We start from the raw sequence: 18,873 nt of genomic DNA on the forward strand, positions 1-18,873 counted from the left end.
CTTTCCTCAGGATAAAATTTATCCCACTTCTCAAAAGGCGTATTGGTCTTAACTGAAAGGAAGAAAAAAAATTCCACCATCACCTCCCCTCTTCTCCCTAACAGCATCCTTCCAGCGTTATCACTTAGGGTCTAATTATTAAATTTAATATTTCTTTTCCCAAACAATGACGTATGATGGTGGCTTTTGCAGATACATGACCTCCCTCAGTAAGATCTGAAGGGTTTAATAAAGGCACCCTGAGCTGATACCCACACACCTCTTAACAGGGAAAGCTTCCAGAGGTTCCAACCAGCCAGAACATTGTATCCTTAAGGAAAATCAGACCTTACAGGCCAATTAAAATTGGAACGCCCAAGGCTAGTGTCTCTTGGCCTGGCCAGATCAGTCTGAAAAATGAGCTTGATCTGATTCATTTAATGCATCCAGCCAAACCATAAAGACTTAGAAGTGTTTCGACTCATTAAGGCAGATCCACCAACAGGACTGATGGATTCTTTTTTTCAACGCTGTCTCTAATTTGCTCTTGTCCAGTTGACCCTGTAACCCAGGGAAATAATACGGAAGAAAAAGGAGGGTTTGTTTTTTTTTTTTTTAAGCATTTTTTATATTATTGTTCACCAAGTATTTCTCCTTGAACATATTTATTTTGTGAGGGTCACCTGATTTAGGGAACCGTTGGAAGATCATATAGAAACTTAAATGGAAACTATTTAATGCATTCAAGCCATCCTGATGTAAGTATGGAGTTGTAAGCCACATCTATGCTCTAGGGGGCTCATCTTAGCACTTTTGTTTTGCCCTTTGGCCTTGACTGGTCTGCCTTTCCAGTTCCATGATTGATTTTCCTGGGAAGTGTCATCTGCTGACATAACCAGGGGAGAACGAGCAAGTCATTATATGCCATTTCTTCACGAACCCTAGTCAGTCTATTCTTATAGAATTAACAACCACCAAAAAATTTGCAGGAGACGGCACAATGCCTTCCCCACTTTTAGCCCTTGGATAGGTCCTCTTTTTGCAGTTTGGGGAACCAGTTTCCCAGGTTTTTCTAAAGATAGAATTGGAAGATGGAAGCACTACCAGTGCTTGCCCTTTGAAAAGAAGGAAAAATAGAGTAAATGAAAGAAGTACAGTAGGATCTTCATCTTCTAGGCAGTAATACTTTTACACTCCTGTTTCTTAACCAATTCACCCCAAACAAAAGATCCCTGCTCTGCGTTCTGCTTTCCCCAGAGAAGGACCATTTGATCCAGGTGCCCGTTCCAACAGCACCAGCTCACAGATTAACACCTTATGAAATTGAATTCCCTGTCCTGTGGCTCTAGGGGAAGGGAGGCAGCAGACACTCGCAATTAGCATACAAGCATCCACACGCCAAGTCCTCACTTGACTCACGCGGCGCAGAACCACGTGGCGGGGCTCTGCGTCTCCTGGTCCGTTGTCGCCCCCGCAATGCACCAGCTGCTTTGCTTTCTAATTGTGGCTGCCACGTGACCGCCAGCCTAGGTTAGGAGTTATGCTGTATGGGATAACCCTTCCAAATCTACATCCACCTTGCTTCCCACCCCAGCACTTCCTCCCTCTGGTTTTCTTGTATGTATTTATTTTTCCTCCCTTAGTATCAGGCATGCTGTGCCAGGAACCTCAGATGGCTCCTTTACTCTTTAACCTCGTCTTTCCCTCCTACCTGGCTTCCTCCCTTTCTCCGTCATTCTGTCAGTCTGTCTGTCTTCTCGGTTTGCTTTCTTTTCCTCTTCCAACCCTTTCTGTTTGTTTTCGTATAATCTCTGCAGCATTCTGGTCTTTTTTTTTACCCGCTGACTATTTTCTCCTCCTCCTCCTCCTGTTAATAATCAGTGATCTTATTAATTTGATTTGACAATGTTCCTGACCTGTTAACTGGAATTTGATTACCATGGGCTTGGCTTGTAGGAAATGTTTTTGTTTAATGATAAAGTCTGCTGTATCATAGAAATGGCATTGCACCTTTTTTCATTTCAAGAAGATTTCCGGCAACTTGCCCTCTCTCAGTAGAGGGGGAAAAAAATGTGGCTGCTGAGACAGAGAATGTAAATTGAAATTGTTCCATAAGGCCCCATGTTGATACCTAGATAAGAGACCTTCACTGGTAAACTGTTTCCCAGTTCTTGACCAGCTTGTTAATCAGAATAGCAAATGCAGCTTATACTGCTTATTATGCATTGGTTAATTTCTCTTTCTCATTGAACTTGTGAATATTTCCCAGTGAGTGTAACTAGATTGGTTGGAAGCTTCGTTCCTAAGAGGACCAGGTTCACCATTAAATCAGCCAATCTTATTAAGAACCTGACTACCATCCTGTAAGCAATTTATCCCCCTCCAAAGCCGATTTGCAAATAGAAAACCTTCCATGAATCAGAAACTGGTTGCAGTGGGAGTATAGTAGTACCTTCATCTGAAATAGCTAAACATCCCATCTCCCTAGTGCAACCGACATTAGCTAATTTCCCAACTTGTCCAACGCAGGAAGGTACAATCTATTCCAAATCTTATATCATTTGTGCCAGTGGTTTTGTCGTGTCATAAGCTAGATCTCTTACAACTGGTGAAGTCATAATAATTGTTCCTCAAAGGACAAGTCTTCCTCATGGCCCGGGACCATCCCACCCATCTTACTGGAGTTTCTCTGATACAGTGCCCAGCTACTCCATGTCCTATTGCTTCTGTCCCCATTTTCCTATTAAATCATGGGAATCCTGCCTCGGTTTTGTTTCTAACTACAAGTCAAGCTCATGTTTGCAAATGTCTTTGAGTTTTCTTTCTTTGTTTTTTTGTTTTAAGTTAAAAGTGATTCTTTGTAAAGACCACGGGAATAGGAGCTAGCTGGGAAATCAGAAAAGGCTTAGGATGGGGGAGGGGAGGGGACAGGAGGCTGGGAAGAAGCGGGGAGGGGAGGGTCCCAGTGGTGCCAATGCCAGCTCCTTTTATTGGCATCAGTTCCTGTTGTCTTTGCAAGAGATTTTTTTTTTACAATAAAATCTACAGTTTTAACCAAAATCGTTATTTTACCATTAATGTTTATGGTTTGTCAGTCTATGGCTTAACATTAGTCATTGAATAGATCGTATTTTTTTTTTATTATTATTAATGGCCCTCCAGTGGGCTTTGCAGCTTTATGCTCAAAATGTGAGGCAGAGCGTGCTGCACATTAAGTCTTATCTGCCGAAGGAATGAATTGTCCCGTGCGTATTTTCTTGTGAACATGGACAATGCAGCATGCCAACTCTTCAGTTGTAAGTCCAGGTGAGGATCAGGGACCCAGCTTGGCTGACGTGTTCTCATCCCTTTCCAGAAGCGGAGGAGCTCTACCAGAAGAGAGTGCTCACCATCACCGGCATTTGCATCGCGCTGCTCGTGGTCGGCATCATGTGTGTGGTGGCCTACTGCAAAACCAAGTAAACATCTCCCCGGCCTCCTCTCCCCCGAGCGCACAGGCAGCCTGGGCGGCAAGGGCTCGCCAGAAACCGGGCTCCACAGCCTCGTCTTGGAAGATTAGAGGGGCAGGGGCATTTCCTCCTTATTTTTGGTCCTGTATAACCCCTTTCGAGGACCTTCCTAACCACAGGCATTAGAAAGCTTTGCCTATTTGTGCGAAAGTGTTCAGAAGACTTTTGTTCCTTGACCATAGTCCCATGACCCAAGAAAAGGGCTGGAAGGACAGGGTTGCATAGGGACCCACATAAGTGTCTGTGGATGTGGGTCCCTCCTGAAAGGAGTGTGGTGGGTCCCACAGGTGAGCTTGTCATCTCAACTCCGAGGACACATCTAATCTGCACTCAGACGTAGGGGACAATGGAGGCGTTTGGTGGCGTTTGAAAGGCAGGCATTTTTAACAACCATGATGGAATTTTCAATTCCATCTAACTAGGTTACCAGTTCAAATTCTCCCACAGTGTGAGATATACAAAAGGACTCTCATGGGAGGAGAACAAGCAAAACTTGCTTTGAAAGAATAAAAGAGAAAATATGAAAATAGATTTGTGTTCACTTTGTTGGTTGTTGAAGCTGGGTCCTTGTTAACAAATACGATTATCATATGATATGAATTCCTTTCACTTTTGTATCGTATGTAGGACTTCTGCTCAAGTTTTAAATAATGCTATTCACAGTTTTATTTTATTTTGTCGTTTCATCACATAAACTCTCATGCCAAAACTAGTCATGGGAATATTATTATGATCTGAATTGAGGAACACAGACAATCTGCATTTATGCCATAGAAGCAAGGACATGGATGGCATTTCCTTAATGTCCTGGGATGTAGAATGTTGCCAGAATTGAGCAAGCAATAGAGAAAAATAAACCTTCACAGAATCCATCTTATGAGTCTTACTAGATTCAGTCTCAATATTTGAATATTCATTACCTAGTTATACAAAAATGTACTAGAATAGGATCATGTTACAATTGTGCCAAAATCTTCTGGCAAAAGATGTACACATTTTCACTCACATACACACACTATGATGCACAGATTCAAAAGTAACTCCATTTTCTTGAAAGACACACAGGCAAAACTATAAATGAAATCAGCCTTATCAATTGCACAGCATGAATTGTAACCTAAGACACATGACCATCTGTAAGACTTAGGCCAAGACGGAGTGATTCTGAAAGTCTGAGTTTCAGCCAAATCTCAACTTGGCTTATCTCGTCTTCTCCTCTGTTTTTTCCCTTATCTCTCAGCAGTCCAGTTCAATTTCTGTAAGAATCCCACCCGGCTTCTTCAATCTATTTGCTAAGAACAGATGATTCCACTTCTGAGATGGGGTGGCGTGCCCTCTTTCTCTCTCTCTCCCCGCCAATCCACTGCCTTGAGTGTCGTGTTGGTAGAAGAAAGAACTGACTGTATTGAAAAATGTAAATAATTAGAAAAAATAAATCAGTGCCCCATTTTTTCCTATCCAGGAAACAACGGAAAAAGCTTCATGACCGGCTTCGGCAGAGCCTTCGGTCTGAAAGGAACAACATGGTGAACATAGCCAACGGGCCCCACCACCCCAACCCACCCCCCGAGAACGTGCAGCTGGTGAATGTATGTTGACTCTGCCCAGTGGAAAAGTTCAGCATCTCTCCTCTGTTCAGGCACCTTGAAGTTTATTTTCTAAAGCTCTTAGGCTCTTAGCTGCTGCCATTAATCACCAGGGCTTCCAGGAATCCAAGGTTTCGCCAAGAGAAAATAATGGGGACATTTTTTAAAGTGGATTTGGTGACTGTAAAACCAGCACATTTCCTCTTATAAAGTGTTCATTAACGGGTCAGAATAATAATGTTGGGTTTATTCTGTAAGGAAGCCATAACCGGAAGAAAGAGCAGAGGAAAAACACAAAGAAAAATAATAAAACTCATGATACAAGAATCAGAAGGAAATGTTTTATTTTTTTGTACTTGGGAAATGAAGGCTGCTTGAGTCTATAACTGATTAGCACTGATACCTGAGCTAAAGGCTCTAGAGTCTTTTTTTTTTTTTTTTTTAATTAGAGGCATTTTGAGGTGCCTGATGATTTACTGATTCTGAGAAGGGAGATATTAGGCCATGGAAAATGTTAAGGGCATTACCAGACTTGTTTCTCAGTAGCCACAACAGAAGAATTTAATACTTTCTGATTCCTTGACTCTTTCTACAAGATGCCAAACCCTTCAGAGGAAATATATCCTTCACCATTCAAAGATGTATTTTTTAAATTTACCAATCATTTAACTTTTAAATATAATGAATTCATTAAATATTAGATGGGAGAGTCTTTAGATTGCATCTTCCAAAGCTCCCCCTATTTTTTTACAGATGTAGTAAGTCCTTTACATACAAACAAGTTCCACGCAAACAAGTTCTTATTCCTAAGTCCAATTTGTTGGTAAGTCCAACAAAGTTAGCCTACATACCCAACTAACACAACTGGCTATATAGTACTATAATAGGTTTATAATACTTTCACATCTTTGAAAGTTTGCAACTTGAAGGTTCTTATGTAGGGGACTTACCGTGAGATCCAGGGCAGAGCGGAACTCAGCTTTGCTGGTTTCTGGAGTATTACTCTTCCTACTTCACCATCTTTCTTGTTTGGTTTTGTTTTCATTTCTCTTTGGTGATTGGCTTTTTATAAGCAGAGCTGGAAGATTATATGACAGTACCATTTTCAGTCTTATAGTCAAAGATGAATTTTGTGTGGGGCAAATATATCAAAGACCCAAGTTCAGGGTTACTAGTTGTTCAATTACCAGGAAGTCAGAAGACTGTTAGGTGTTGATAAATTAACATCCTTCACTACCAGTGAAGGAGTTAAGGATGAAGTGGTTAAGGAAAGGATGAAGTAACATACTTTCCTCCCCCTACCAGTGTGTTCATTAGAATATTCTGCACAGTTGCTAAGTACATTCTCTACTGACATACCTATAGTCTGTCACGTTGTATGTTATAATATATAGGAGGCAGAATGACTGCCTGAATTCTGGTTACGGCTCAGGCTACCTGACTGTGAGCTTTAACTTTTCTAACCCCCATTTCTTCATCATAAAAATAATACCTACTTCAAAAAGTTCCAGTGGGCATTAAAAAAATAATCCACGTAATCCATTAGCCCAGTGGCATTTGGTGAGTGTTGTTTAATTATTAAGTATTATTTTCACTAGATTCACTGAGCTTACGTTGCCTTCCAGGGAACAAGAGTCATTTGTTACACAGACTAAAAATAGCTCATTACATATGACAACACCATCTTTTCCTTAAAGCAAAGATTCACATGGAATAAACCTTTATATGGTTAAGATAACCAGATAGAGTTTCAAGTATAATTCAAGTTGTATTTTTTTGTTTCCATGAATATATCAGTTTCTTTTAGAGCCCATAACCTATCAGATCATCAAATGTCCTATTTCATCTAAGACTATTCCTATGCATGTCCTTTCCCATTATTTAAATCAATTTGGTGTAAATACTAACAGTGTTTAAAAGACGATTTCAAAATGTCCCTCTCCTACTAATAAAGGTGGTAATAGCTACTGTGACTTAGTGGTGAAAAATAAAGTAGAATCTACCTGTACTAAAGACCCTTTATCTATTGTATGGTTTGTCAAGGCTTATAACCTTTACTGCTGTTATAAATCCTTCAAATCTTTCAGTAGCCTTGTTAGTCTTACCATTGACAACGAGGTAAAAATTTCAATGATACCATTAGAGCAACATGGATGCTGGGAAATCGAAAGAGAACTATAGATTCAGCATATAGAGATTATTTTTAAAATTCTTCTAATGACTTAAAATTTGAAATAAGACAAACTATTTCTGTGCTTGCAACAGCTTACAGAAGTAAGTACTGAGACGGTGTTTGTATTGAATTCTAGACATGTTATCAGTTGGAAACAAAAGAGAAGAAACAGGTCTTCTCTGATAAAATGTAGTTGTCATGGTAGGACCTACATTGTGTGTGTATATCCAAAGAGAAAGTCATGAATTCTATTTATCTGATTTAAAGGTCATACTAACCAGGATAGGCTTTGCCATATGGCCATTGGAGAAATAGAGTTTATTATGAAGCGTGTGTATTAGAAGAGTAGATTTGTGTGTGTATGTGACATTGTTAGAATTTTGACTTCCCTCAATCTTCAAGTTGTGTCTCTTTGTTTATCCAGCAATACGTATCTAAAAATGTCATCTCTAGCGAGCATATTGTTGAGAGAGAGGCAGAGACGTCTTTTTCCACCAGTCACTACACTTCGACAGCTCATCATTCCACTACTGTCACTCAGACTCCCAGTCACAGGTATGAGAATAAAAAGCTGCATGACATTTCTCCAAGAACAAATATTTACACGTTCCCTTTTGTTCTCACTGCCTATGAAAGGAACAGGAGGTACTTATAAGGCAGTGAGGTACTGTAGTGTGTATGATTTGGAACAAAAACAGGCTTTGGACATCCAATTGACTCTGCCACTAGTTGCTATTTGAATTTGACCCTCAACTTTTCTGTCACCAAAACAAGGGGAAATAATACCCACCTTACAGTATTTTTATTCCCCATTTTAGAGGTTGTCTTTTTTCATGCCTGACCATTTGCGGAATTGCTATTATTGTTATTCAGCCACTAAATCGTGTCCAACTCTTTGTGACCCAATGGACTGTAGCCCACCAGGCTCCTCTGTCCTCTGCTGTCTCCCAGAGTTTGCTCAAATTCATGTCCATTGAGTCAGCACTGCTATCTTACTATCTCATCCTCTGCCTTCCCCTTCTCCTTTTGCCTTCAGTCTTCCATAGCATCAGGGTCTTTTCCAATGAACTGCTACACTGGAAAGAGTTTGTCTTAGATACTATATAATACTTAGAAGTTGACTTCTTCCAGTGGTTGGATTGCCCTGGGATATCACATAAGAACTGGTTACCTAGCTGAACCTCAAATTCTCAAATGCTCTGGTGATATCTGAGTGCGTACTGCCAAGGGCAGCACTAGTCTTCCAAATGGAGCACGTAAGACCAGGGTATCCTTAATCTAAGACACTCAAGAAAAGAGAGCTACTAAGAAGATTTAGCACAAAATGGCGTTTGTTTAATGTGTGTTGAATGGGTGAACGCATAAATAAAGTGCATCCTTGCAAAGCTAACCTAAGTCACGATCCTATGCATCACAAGCATCTCAATAGACAGTCCTATTCTGAGACAAGTAATGCCAGCATGAAACATCAGTCATTTGCAAGATTTGTCACTCCCCTTCCTTTCATTTCCGTGTGTGCATAGAATTAAAAATGCCCCTCTCTCTCTCTTTGCCTCTCACACTTCCCCTGTAGCTGGAGCAATGGACATACTGAAAGCATCATTTCGGAAAGCCACTCTGTCATCGTGATGTCATCTGTAGAAAACAGTAGGCACAGCAGCCCCACCGGGGGTCCGAGAGGACGTCTCAATGGCTTGGGAGGCCCTCGTGAATGTAACAGCTTCCTCAGGCATGCCAGAGAAACCCCTGACTCCTACCGAGACTCTCCTCATAGTGAAAGGTAAAACCGAAAGGCACAGCTACTGCAGAGGAGAAAGCGCCCCAGTAAGAGAATCCCTGTGAGCACCTGCTCTCCCACCCAAGGAACCTGCTCTCATGAGAATAAGGGGCGCCAGTTGCCTGGTCTAGGAGTGATCCTAGCTGATGAAGGCATCTTTTGGTTTGATGAACTCATTTCTTCCGGGCTTCTCGCACCATCCCAGTGGCTGACAGGCAACAGACTCTTAAAAGAGCTGGAATGATTTGACGTGGAAGGGGCAGCAGTCTTGGAGTTCCCAGCTTTGACCTTAGGCTCAGACCCTCTGGGGGAGTCTCAGTTCCCTCAACTGGAACTTGAGAACACTGGCCTCAGTGATCAATCAGGACCCTTCTAGAATCCTAAGTGGCCAGTTATCCAAACTCTAGTCAAGCTGGCCTCCTGTTCTCATGAGCTAACCCTTTCTTACCTTCCAGCCTCAGTTAAATCAGATCAAGGGCTGTGTCCTTGCTGACTGTCATGGGGATGGCTTGCATTCCACCAGATAGTATCCCTTTATGAAATTCCAGCAAGGAATGCATCCATCAATCTCCTGTCCACTGCAGCTTGCAGTCTTCACAGGAGGTTTTCAAAGCAGATATTTCCTTTGATGTGGTTCTTATTCCAGAATGTTTTGGCTTTCTTCTGGGGCTATTGGGTTGGGTGGGGGGAGTCAAGACAAACGTTAAAATAAAGATCAGAAGAAAGTAGCCTGAAATAGATGCTTAATAGCATTATTGAATCCATAGATTCTCCTGATCCATTCTCACCTAAACTGGGGGAGAAAGTTATACCCAACCAGCATTCCTAGTCCATCAAGAAGCTGTTACTCATTTGTTTTCAAATCCAGCAGGGTTTGTCTGTTTGTTGGTTTACTTTATTGTCTTCTCAGTCCAATCTCTGACCACTTGCTAAAAGGTTTGCATAATGCCAAAGTCATACTTACTTGGTTTTCATGGGTGGAGATGATTTGGGTACACTCCTTCACTCAGGCACTCTAAAGTACTTACAGCAAAGGATGACCAGTTTGGAGCCTGCGGGTCATTTAGAGCCTGCTTATTACTTTTTCAAGGGCCTTTACCCCAAAATGGCTTTTCAGAATTTTATGGAATTAGGTTGCTCTAACTCATCTATGAAAAAGTAAGCATGGTCCAAAACTGGTTTAAAACATCAGCCTTAAATTCATGTAAGTGTATCTTTATGTGTTAAGTCTGTTCCAATTCAATCCTTTTAGAAACCCGAGAAAGAAGATAGGGATAAATTCTTTCTCCGTCACTACAGGTGATATTTATCTTTAAAGGCTGACATTTGGCTGCTGGGATAGGCTTCCTTTCATACCCCAGGTATTGTTTAGGACATCAGAATGTACCTGGCATCCTGGAAGAAAATGATGAAGCCGTGCTATGGGTTGGTTGACTCTGGATTAGCATTTCTCAGAGAGCTTAATTTAGGTATCCCCAAAATAATAAGTCTGGAGACTCAAGCCCCAGATATTTCCATCTGGAGACACTTTCCCATTTTAGACACAGTCAGATCTCACATCTGTATGACTCAGAATCATGGATGGCAAGCAGGAGGGTTAATAGGTTTCTTGTTCCTGTTAGCTGGAGATGAGAAGACGGCGTCCTGTGTCATCACAGGTCATGTCAAATTAGACTCTGCAAATGCCAACGTGAAGGAAAGAGTCCTTCAGTGCTACGCATTGGTGACATTTTTATCTAAGCTGAGAAATGTGACTCTGAATAAGCCACGTCTTTCTCAGTGCCACATAAGGTCTTCCTGTTCTGGGGGGAGAAAGCACGGTATGGTAAAAACAGTGCACTCAATGTCTTGACAACGAGATTTCCTGAGCGTTATCAAACATTGCATGACATAAAGTGACACGGTGCAGCCCACCTTTGAGCAGTCAGAAAAGACAAGCCAGAGCTGGATACAGCCGTGGGTTTTGGAAGACAGATAGACCAGGGATTGGACATAACGATGAAGCCAAGTGTCAGCTTTCTTTGAATGTCATGGTCAGTGGGATATAGAGTTGCAAATGGAATGTTAAGTCGCATTTCATGGAAAAGTTAAAAGCGCACAAATGTGTTACGCTGTTTTCAGGAATAAATCTAAGTTACTATGCTCTTTTTTTTTCATAAGACATAACCTTATAGCTGAGCTAAGGAGAAACAAGGCCCACAGATCCAAATGCATGCAGATCCAGCTTTCCGCAACTCATCTTAGAGCTTCTTCCATTCCCCATTTGGGCTTCATTCTCTAAGACCCCTTGGCCTTTAGGAAGGTATAGTATTTAAGTAATACTTCTTCCCCTTCCAAATCCCCGAGCCTTGGTCCTTACAAACTGAGAGGTTTCCAGGACCCTGTGCCCTCTTGTCTTAACTCACATGCTTTTATTGAAAATCATGATTTAAAAAAAAAAAAAGAAAATCACGATGAGATGGAAAAAAAATCTCAAACGCTTTGCTAAGCCAGGCAATTTAGCTGATCTTTGCATGCACTCCTGTGAGGAGACTCTTGACCACCTAATTGGAGATTCCAAATGTCCTAGTGTAAAAACCGAGACGTCTACAATGAAGAGAATTTCTCTGTGGTCTGATGATGATATCTGATGATAAGATAATGACCTCTGCCCCCTGACCCCCCCACCCCTCACTCTCTGCCTCTGTCATTGCACCACGCTGACGCTGGGGTCTTCTGTGCCCACACAGGTATGTCTCAGCAATGACCACCCCGGCTCGTATGTCACCTGTAGATTTCCACACGCCAAGCTCCCCCAAGTCGCCCCCTTCGGAAATGTCCCCGCCCGTGTCCAGCACGACGGTCTCCATGCCCTCCATGGCGGTCAGTCCCTTCGTGGAAGAGGAGAGACCCCTGCTTCTTGTCACACCACCCCGGCTGCGGGAGAAGTATGACCACCACGCCCAGCAATTCAACTCATTCCACTGCAACCCTGCGCAGGAGAGCCACAGCCTGCCCCCTAGCCCCTTGAGGATAGTGGAGGATGAGGAATATGAAACGACCCAGGAGTACGAACCAGCTCAGGAGCCGGTTAAGAAACTCACCAACAGCAGCCGGCGGGCCAAAAGAACCAAGCCCAATGGTCACATTGCCCACAGGTTGGAAATGGACAACAACACAGGCGCTGACAGCAGTAACTCAGAGAGCGAAACAGAGGATGAACGAGTAGGAGAAGATACGCCTTTCCTGGCCATACAGAACCCCCTGGCAGCCAGTGTCGAGGCAGCCCCTGCCTTCCGCCTGGTTGACAGCAGGACTAACCCAACAGGTCGCTTCTCTCCGCAGGAAGAATTGCAGGCCAGGCTCTCCGGTGTAATCGCTAACCAAGACCCTATCGCTGTCTAAAACCGAAACACACCCATAGATTCACCTGTAAAACTTTATTTTATATAATAAAGTATTCCACCTTAAATTAAACAATTTATTTTATTTTAGCAGTTCTGCAAATAGAAAACAGGAAAAAAAAAAACTTTTATAAATTAAATATATGTATGTACAAATGTGTTATGTGCCATATGTAGCAATTTTTTTACAGTATTTCCAAACAAGAAAGATATCAATGGTGCCTTTATGTTATGTTACGTCCAGAGCAAGTTTTGTACCATTCCGTGACTGCTTTTTCACAGTATTTCAGCAACCCTCCACCCCATATATTCTGTTTTTCGCTGGCTTCCCGTGCATTGCATTATGATGTTGACTGGATGTATGATTTACAAGATTTGCACCTGTCGCTCCATTTGCTTTGAGTAGTACTCAATCAGGATGTCTTGTAATGGCGCATCCATCCAATACTCCCCCTCTGTATGAGATTTTTCTTTTGCTTTCCGTATGTGAAATGAGTTGTGTCTACTCTGCCAGCCAAAGGTTTGCTTCATTGGGCTCTGAGATAATAGTAGATCCAGCAGCATGCTACTATTAATTACAGCAGGAAACTGCGTTAAGTCATGTTACATATTAGGAAGAAAGTAATATTGTGATTTTTTCAAAAACTATATTATTCATCAGAAGACAGCTCGCTCTGACTTAAAAGGAGCTACCATTTACTTTATGCGGATTGATTTTTTGCAACAAAAGAAAAAAAAAAACAAGTTTTGGGGATAGCACAGAAAGTGGATGCTGGCTTCCAATCAGGGTAAGGTCCAACCCTAAGCTGAGGACTCAGTTTCACTTTCTCTCTCTGGGGGAATGATACAGCGGCTCATCTAATTGAAGAGCAAACCATGGCTGAAAAAGGTGCAATCATTCTTGACTTGTGTCTTTTTACTGATTTGGGAGCGAGTGATTGGTTGTGTCTTCTCGGCTCAAGGACAGACGTGTTATGGCACAAAAACCCCCAGTTGCAACAGCACACTCAGCAATTAGTCTGGAATACTTCTGGAATGAAGTGTGCCTGTTGTATATGGCGGTGATGTCATTATAGAGAACTAGTTCCGCCGTAGATTGTCTAGAGGAGTGAACGTGTCAAAGACACAGGGGAAGAGTGGCCATGTGACCCAGTTGGCGATTTTTTAAGTTTTTTTGCCCGTTCCTTCGTCCTCATTATTCTTTTCTTGTTTTACAATCTCGCCTTGATTAGATCGTACTATGCATGAACATGTTTGTCAGAAATGGCCAGTGTGCCTGTAATTTGTGATTAGGAAGACCCTCCCATGAGCAAGGATGCATCGAGAAACGGCAGTAGTCTCAGAAAGATTGCACCTTTCCTTGCAGAAATGACCCCCTCCTGTGTGCTAACCTCTCCGTTTGCAGCTGTATCATCCGTTTTCCCCCTTTCTTACTTTTTGCTTTACTGTCAACAAAAACAGGATTAAGATGGGTCCACCCTTTGCACGTTCTCTTGTGGTAACCAATCCAAGGAAGGTCTGTAGGTAGAAATACTTGAAATAACTGCTAATCCAGGAAAAGAAGAGAATTTGGTAAAATATTGTAGTCCCAAGTCTGTTGAGTCGAGCTGGAGGTTTATTTAGGTTCCAAGTGGCCTCCCAGGAGCCATGAGACAAAATGGGGAAACAGGTTAGCAGGGGGTTCAAAATACCACCATGAATTTAAGGAGAGTGACTCTGTTGTTTGCAAGTAAATGGAGTCTAGTTCTTCACCACATCGCTATATTAAAATCAAAAGGAAGACATGCAAAGAGGTCTTAGAAGAAAAGTGCAGGCTGAGCATGAATCATGTCATTAAGCTCCTAAGTGTTTCTACAATTCACAGAGACCGTCAATGGGTCCTTCGCATTTGGTATCCCAAGCATCCTTCATGTTCCCATGCCACTTTCTCTGTGCTCAGAAGTGTCCTCACGTGCTTATTCACCTTTCCTAAGGAGCCCTTGACAACTCCCCGAGTTGCACTGATTTCCCAGTTATGTGAAATCAGTAAGCTCACAGCAGGGGAAAGAAAAGAGTCAACCCCAAGAAGTTCTCCAAATTATTCTCAATTGCCTTTGAAGACCTGGACTCCTTCTTAGACTATTTCAATTAAAAAAAAATTCCTACTGTAATTAAAACTCTAGAATTTCAGTTTCAAATTTTTCAAGCATGGGAGTCTTGTTCTGGAGAATGTCAGGAATAAATAAAATCTTTGATTGAGAGCAAGAAACAACATGCTCCTCAGTATGAAAAATCTCTGTCAATTTTCAGGTTGCAAAAATAGATGACAACTGAGGACAAGAGGAAATTTTCTTTCCAACTTGGTTCTGGTCACTCATCAAGGTGACATTTATCAGTTAGGACAGGCTTTCTGTCCATAGAATGATAGATTTCCTTCATCAGAAAGGCCGGCAGACTACTTGGGGCTCCCTGCTGTGGCCACCAGATTTGTGTCCACAGGGGCGTCTCTGGGATGTTCAAATGCCACCATCCCTGTTTATAAACTCAGGAGTGCAGTGGTATTGCAAAGAAAGCATGTGAACCAACAGTCCCAGCATAAGGGAAGCCTCTCTGGGTCTTCAGGTGGTGGAAATTGCTGAGACGTTTGACAGTGACTTTGTTTCCTGGGTCTGAGATCATGTCCCATTGAGGAAGATGCAGGGGAGCGTAGAATATGAAAAATGCCTTTTTCTAACTCTGGGTTCCTTTTACATCCTGCTCTCCCTCCTTGCCTGGTAGGACTTTTATTTCTGAGAGTGTCTGGACAGTCTCCTGCTTTCTACAAAATGGCACTCTGCCTGGGTATTTGTGAATGTGTCCCAAAGACCAATATGCCATATCTTCCTTGTTTAAGTGTGACTGTCATGATAGAGTTTATCCAGGGTCATTTGCTCTGTAACTTTTTTTTTTTTTTGGCCTGGGTTGAAAGGTATATGGCTCACATTGGTAAAAATACAGAATACCTAGTTTTTTTTAGTCCTGGCTGCATCCCACCAGCCACAAAGATGTCTGTCCACAAAGGCCCATGAAACACTGCAGAGAAATGCAGACAAAAGGAAATGGCCACATATCACAAGTTCTATTATATATTCTTTTGTAAATACACATTGTACATTACTTGGATGTGTTCCTAAATCATTTACTGTCTTTATGAGTTCATGTCAGTTTCTTTTTTTTTAACTCTCTTAACTTACTGTGTAACATTGTAAATAACATAATGTCCTTTATTATTTATATTTAAACATCTAACATAGAGTTGTTTTCATATAAGTTTAAGATAAATGTCAAAAATATATGTTTTTTGGTTTTTCTTTGCTTTAAAGTTATGTATCTTTTCCTTTTGCTTTTTTTTTTAAGAATAATTTATTGTTCAGGAGAAAGAATGTATATGTAACTGAAACTATTTGAAGAATGCACATTTGAAGGCCGTGAGGTACTGATAAACTAAAGAATTTATTATCCAAAATACTAAGCAATAAGTAATTGTGATTTATTTAAAGTTTTGTCCATTTTCCATGAAAGACATACTGCAATAAAGATGCTACTCTGCGGAGATCTGGGAGTGTGGGTCAACAGACAAAGGGTCTAGTCTGTTAGACCAGCACCTTGCCTTTTACTGTGATGGTTGTGCTAATTTAGGGCCCTGTTTGATGGATCCCATGTTCATCTTGTCTGTCCGTTGCTTTTGCCACCCTGCCTGTTCTCAAATCATCTCCCGCCTGTCGGTTCTGCATACCACTGTGTTCCTTGTTGAAGGAATCACAACCAAGCAATATGACATTTTTACATAAGAGCATAGACAAGACATTGTAGGGCCTGATTGCCTGGATCCCGATTGTTACCATGTTCTGTAGAGACAGCATGTAATTTCTTCCAACTCATGGAAATGTCAGCATGGAAACCCATTCAGTCATGAGACGGAAATATGTTACCGTGGTCCAAAGGATCCGGTGGCCACCCCACGGCTCAAAGGCAGCCAGTCAGAACTGGGCTCTGCTAAGCTCTCCTAGAGCTTAAGTAAATGTACTTTCTCCATCTGGCCTATGATTGAGCAATTAATGATTCTAAGAGAAAATAAGGCTAAATTGGGTTCTTTCCTCCTCATTCTATCAGTAAATCAAACTCAGTGTCCATCTTACTGCTCAGGGAAGGACCTACGCATGAGAAACGTCCTGCATTCTAAGACTCAGTCATAGGAGTGAGGTTATTCCTTCTCTTCTTGAAATTAGCCTCAACAAAAGCCATATTTTAGCAAATAGATATTTGCATGAGTGATACTTTTTGTATATTTCAAGCATCTTACTCATTATTCCAAACAGGGTTGGGACTTCCAAAGTGTATGCAGTTGAGGTCAGCAGTCCTTTGGGGTGACCATCAGCCTCCTTTGGAGTCTGAGGGTATCCCGAGTCTTCTCACCTCCATATCTGCGTGCAATACCTGTTACCTTGGAAAGATCCACTAGCATCGTTTCCAAAGCCATCTGGATGTCTAGGAGATTCAAGGAGGGGCCTTTGTGCTAGTTTTTTCTCTTAGTATTACTGAATTTTCAAAGCTATTCAGAATCCTCATATTTGTGTTAACATTGATATGCACACAAATACATATACACAAGCACTTACAAATTCTTAACACACTCTCCTAAAGTCATGATATTCACGCAAGTGTCCAATCCACCCATGCAGCCATTGAGCAAATCAAGGAGTGCACAGAACACTTAAAAATTAAAGATGAAGACACTTCCCTGTGTATTCAGCTTACAGCTAAGGCTTGGTCCATCCCCAGAATTGAAAATTACAGGAAACTGTCTTAGTCATTTAGGTTAAAATCGAGTGTTTGCATGCTCAGTCGCATCGGTCATGTCTGACTGTTTGCGACCCTATGCACTGTAGCCTTCTAGGCTCCTCTGTCCGTGGGATTCTTCAGGCAAGAATACAGGAGTGGGTTGCCATGCCCTCCTTAAGATATATTGGTATTGGAGACAGAAGCATGGGTGGTGGGGGGTGGTGTGGAGACAGCAAAGATTCACACACGTCCACATCCAATATCTGGAAAATGATTACAACCCTCCATTTATTTTAACCATGTAGACACCTGAATGTCACAAAGGCCAGCTTGGCAAACTAGCAAACAGTCTGTCTTTCCAACCTAATATCCTCCCCATCGTTATATTTCTTGGCTCTCCATCCTTACGATAAATGACAAAGGGACTTAATGTCAGAGATTTGGGGTGATGTGAGGCAATTCTGAAATCTAGAGGTTTGGGATGCTGGATGGAGTGGAAATTTTTGATGATCTCATGTAGTATCACTTTGCACTCTGTCTATGACTTGCTCTTTCTGTAATGGATGGAATAAAATAAATTGATGGAAATTCTTGCTCCAAAAGATTAATTTAGAAACAGAAAAGCTTTCAGTTTATGAGAGAACCTTTCTGCTGCTCCAGGAAGCTGCCATATTCCTAAGCTTTAAGGCTATTGTTGGAAAGAGTAGTCAGACCCACTTCTGCGTGTACCTGTGGCTCCTATTAATGTCCTGACGTAGCAGTTGTTGGACTTCTCCAGTAGCTGTTGATTTTGAACTTCAAGCTCCCAAATATCGCCCACCAGGGAGAAGGAAAAGGCTTTTTTTTTTAACCTGGAGGAAATCTATCATGATCTACCTAATCCTTTTAGAAACACATCAGGAGAGGAAAACCAGTAATTCCTAAAGAGGAATACTGTAGGGATCCTAAGGAGGAGACAGAGTATGGAGTAATAGTTCCATCCAGGATCATTCCCTAACCCTCTTCCTTGTAACTGAACTTTCGGGGATAGAATTTGATGGAAAAAACAACACCTAAAAAACAAAAAACAAACAAACAAAAAAAACACCTCTTCCCACCCCACAACATGTCAAAGAGGCTAGAGGATTATTACCTTTGTCAACATAAACATCTTTAATAGCTTTATGTGTTTGTTCTTATGCAGAGAAACTATTAAGTAGAATAACATTTTATGCTATTTTATGACTTAAAACATCCTTTATTTCTTTATTATTCTCTTAATACCCTGGGATGTTGGTAGGTGAAATCATAAGGAAAACTGAGGCTCAGAAATGTTTAAAAAATAAAAATAAAAAACTGTCCTCAGGTTACTCATCTGGTGAATTGCAGAGGTAATATGTTTTCCCAGGTTTTCTAATTGTATTCCGCCCCTTCCCCTGAGCTGAGCACAAACAACTCTTTCCTTCTCAGCCCTTCATCACCGGGACAGTACAAGTTCCTTGCAAAACCAAGTCTCTACTTGAAAGAATATGAGCCCCTCTGGCTCAGCACAAGTGACTCTGGAGCCCAATTTGCTTGGCTGAGTAACTCTATGCTTCTTTCCCTAAAAGTCACTTTCCAAGGAAATGAAGTGTAGCCAGGAAGATGAATTCACAACTTGAATACGTTGGTGGCATCTTGCGGTGCA

The 18,873-nt window shown here is 41.6% G+C and overlaps 1 protein-coding gene across 13 annotated transcripts in view; it reads left to right on the plus strand.

Moving 5' to 3' along the window:
* NRG1 (neuregulin 1) overlaps positions 1 to 17,795 on the plus strand; it is a 229,605-nt gene extending 211,810 nt beyond the window's left edge. For 7 of the 13 annotated variants that reach the window (XM_043893621.1, XM_043893623.1, XM_043893622.1 and 4 more), the window contains 5 exons: positions 3,335 to 3,437; positions 4,951 to 5,077; positions 7,672 to 7,802; positions 8,821 to 9,027; positions 11,754 to 17,795. In XM_043893621.1, coding sequence (XP_043749556.1) covers positions 3,335 to 3,437; positions 4,951 to 5,077; positions 7,672 to 7,802; positions 8,821 to 9,027; positions 11,754 to 12,408 — 1,223 coding nt within the window. In that variant the 3' untranslated portion in view covers positions 12,409 to 17,795. Of the gene's footprint in view, positions 1 to 3,334; positions 3,438 to 4,950; positions 5,078 to 7,671; positions 7,803 to 8,820; positions 9,028 to 11,184; positions 11,327 to 11,753 lie in introns of all 13 variants that reach the window. The other 6 variants (XM_043893627.1, XM_043893628.1, XM_043893626.1 and 3 more) reach the window with 2 other exon arrangements.
* Positions 17,796 to 18,873: the final 1,078 nt, after the last annotated feature.

Source organism: Cervus elaphus, chromosome 32 (assembly GCF_910594005.1).
Source record: "Cervus elaphus chromosome 32, mCerEla1.1, whole genome shotgun sequence".
Taxonomy (NCBI): Eukaryota; Metazoa; Chordata; class Mammalia; order Artiodactyla; family Cervidae; genus Cervus; species Cervus elaphus.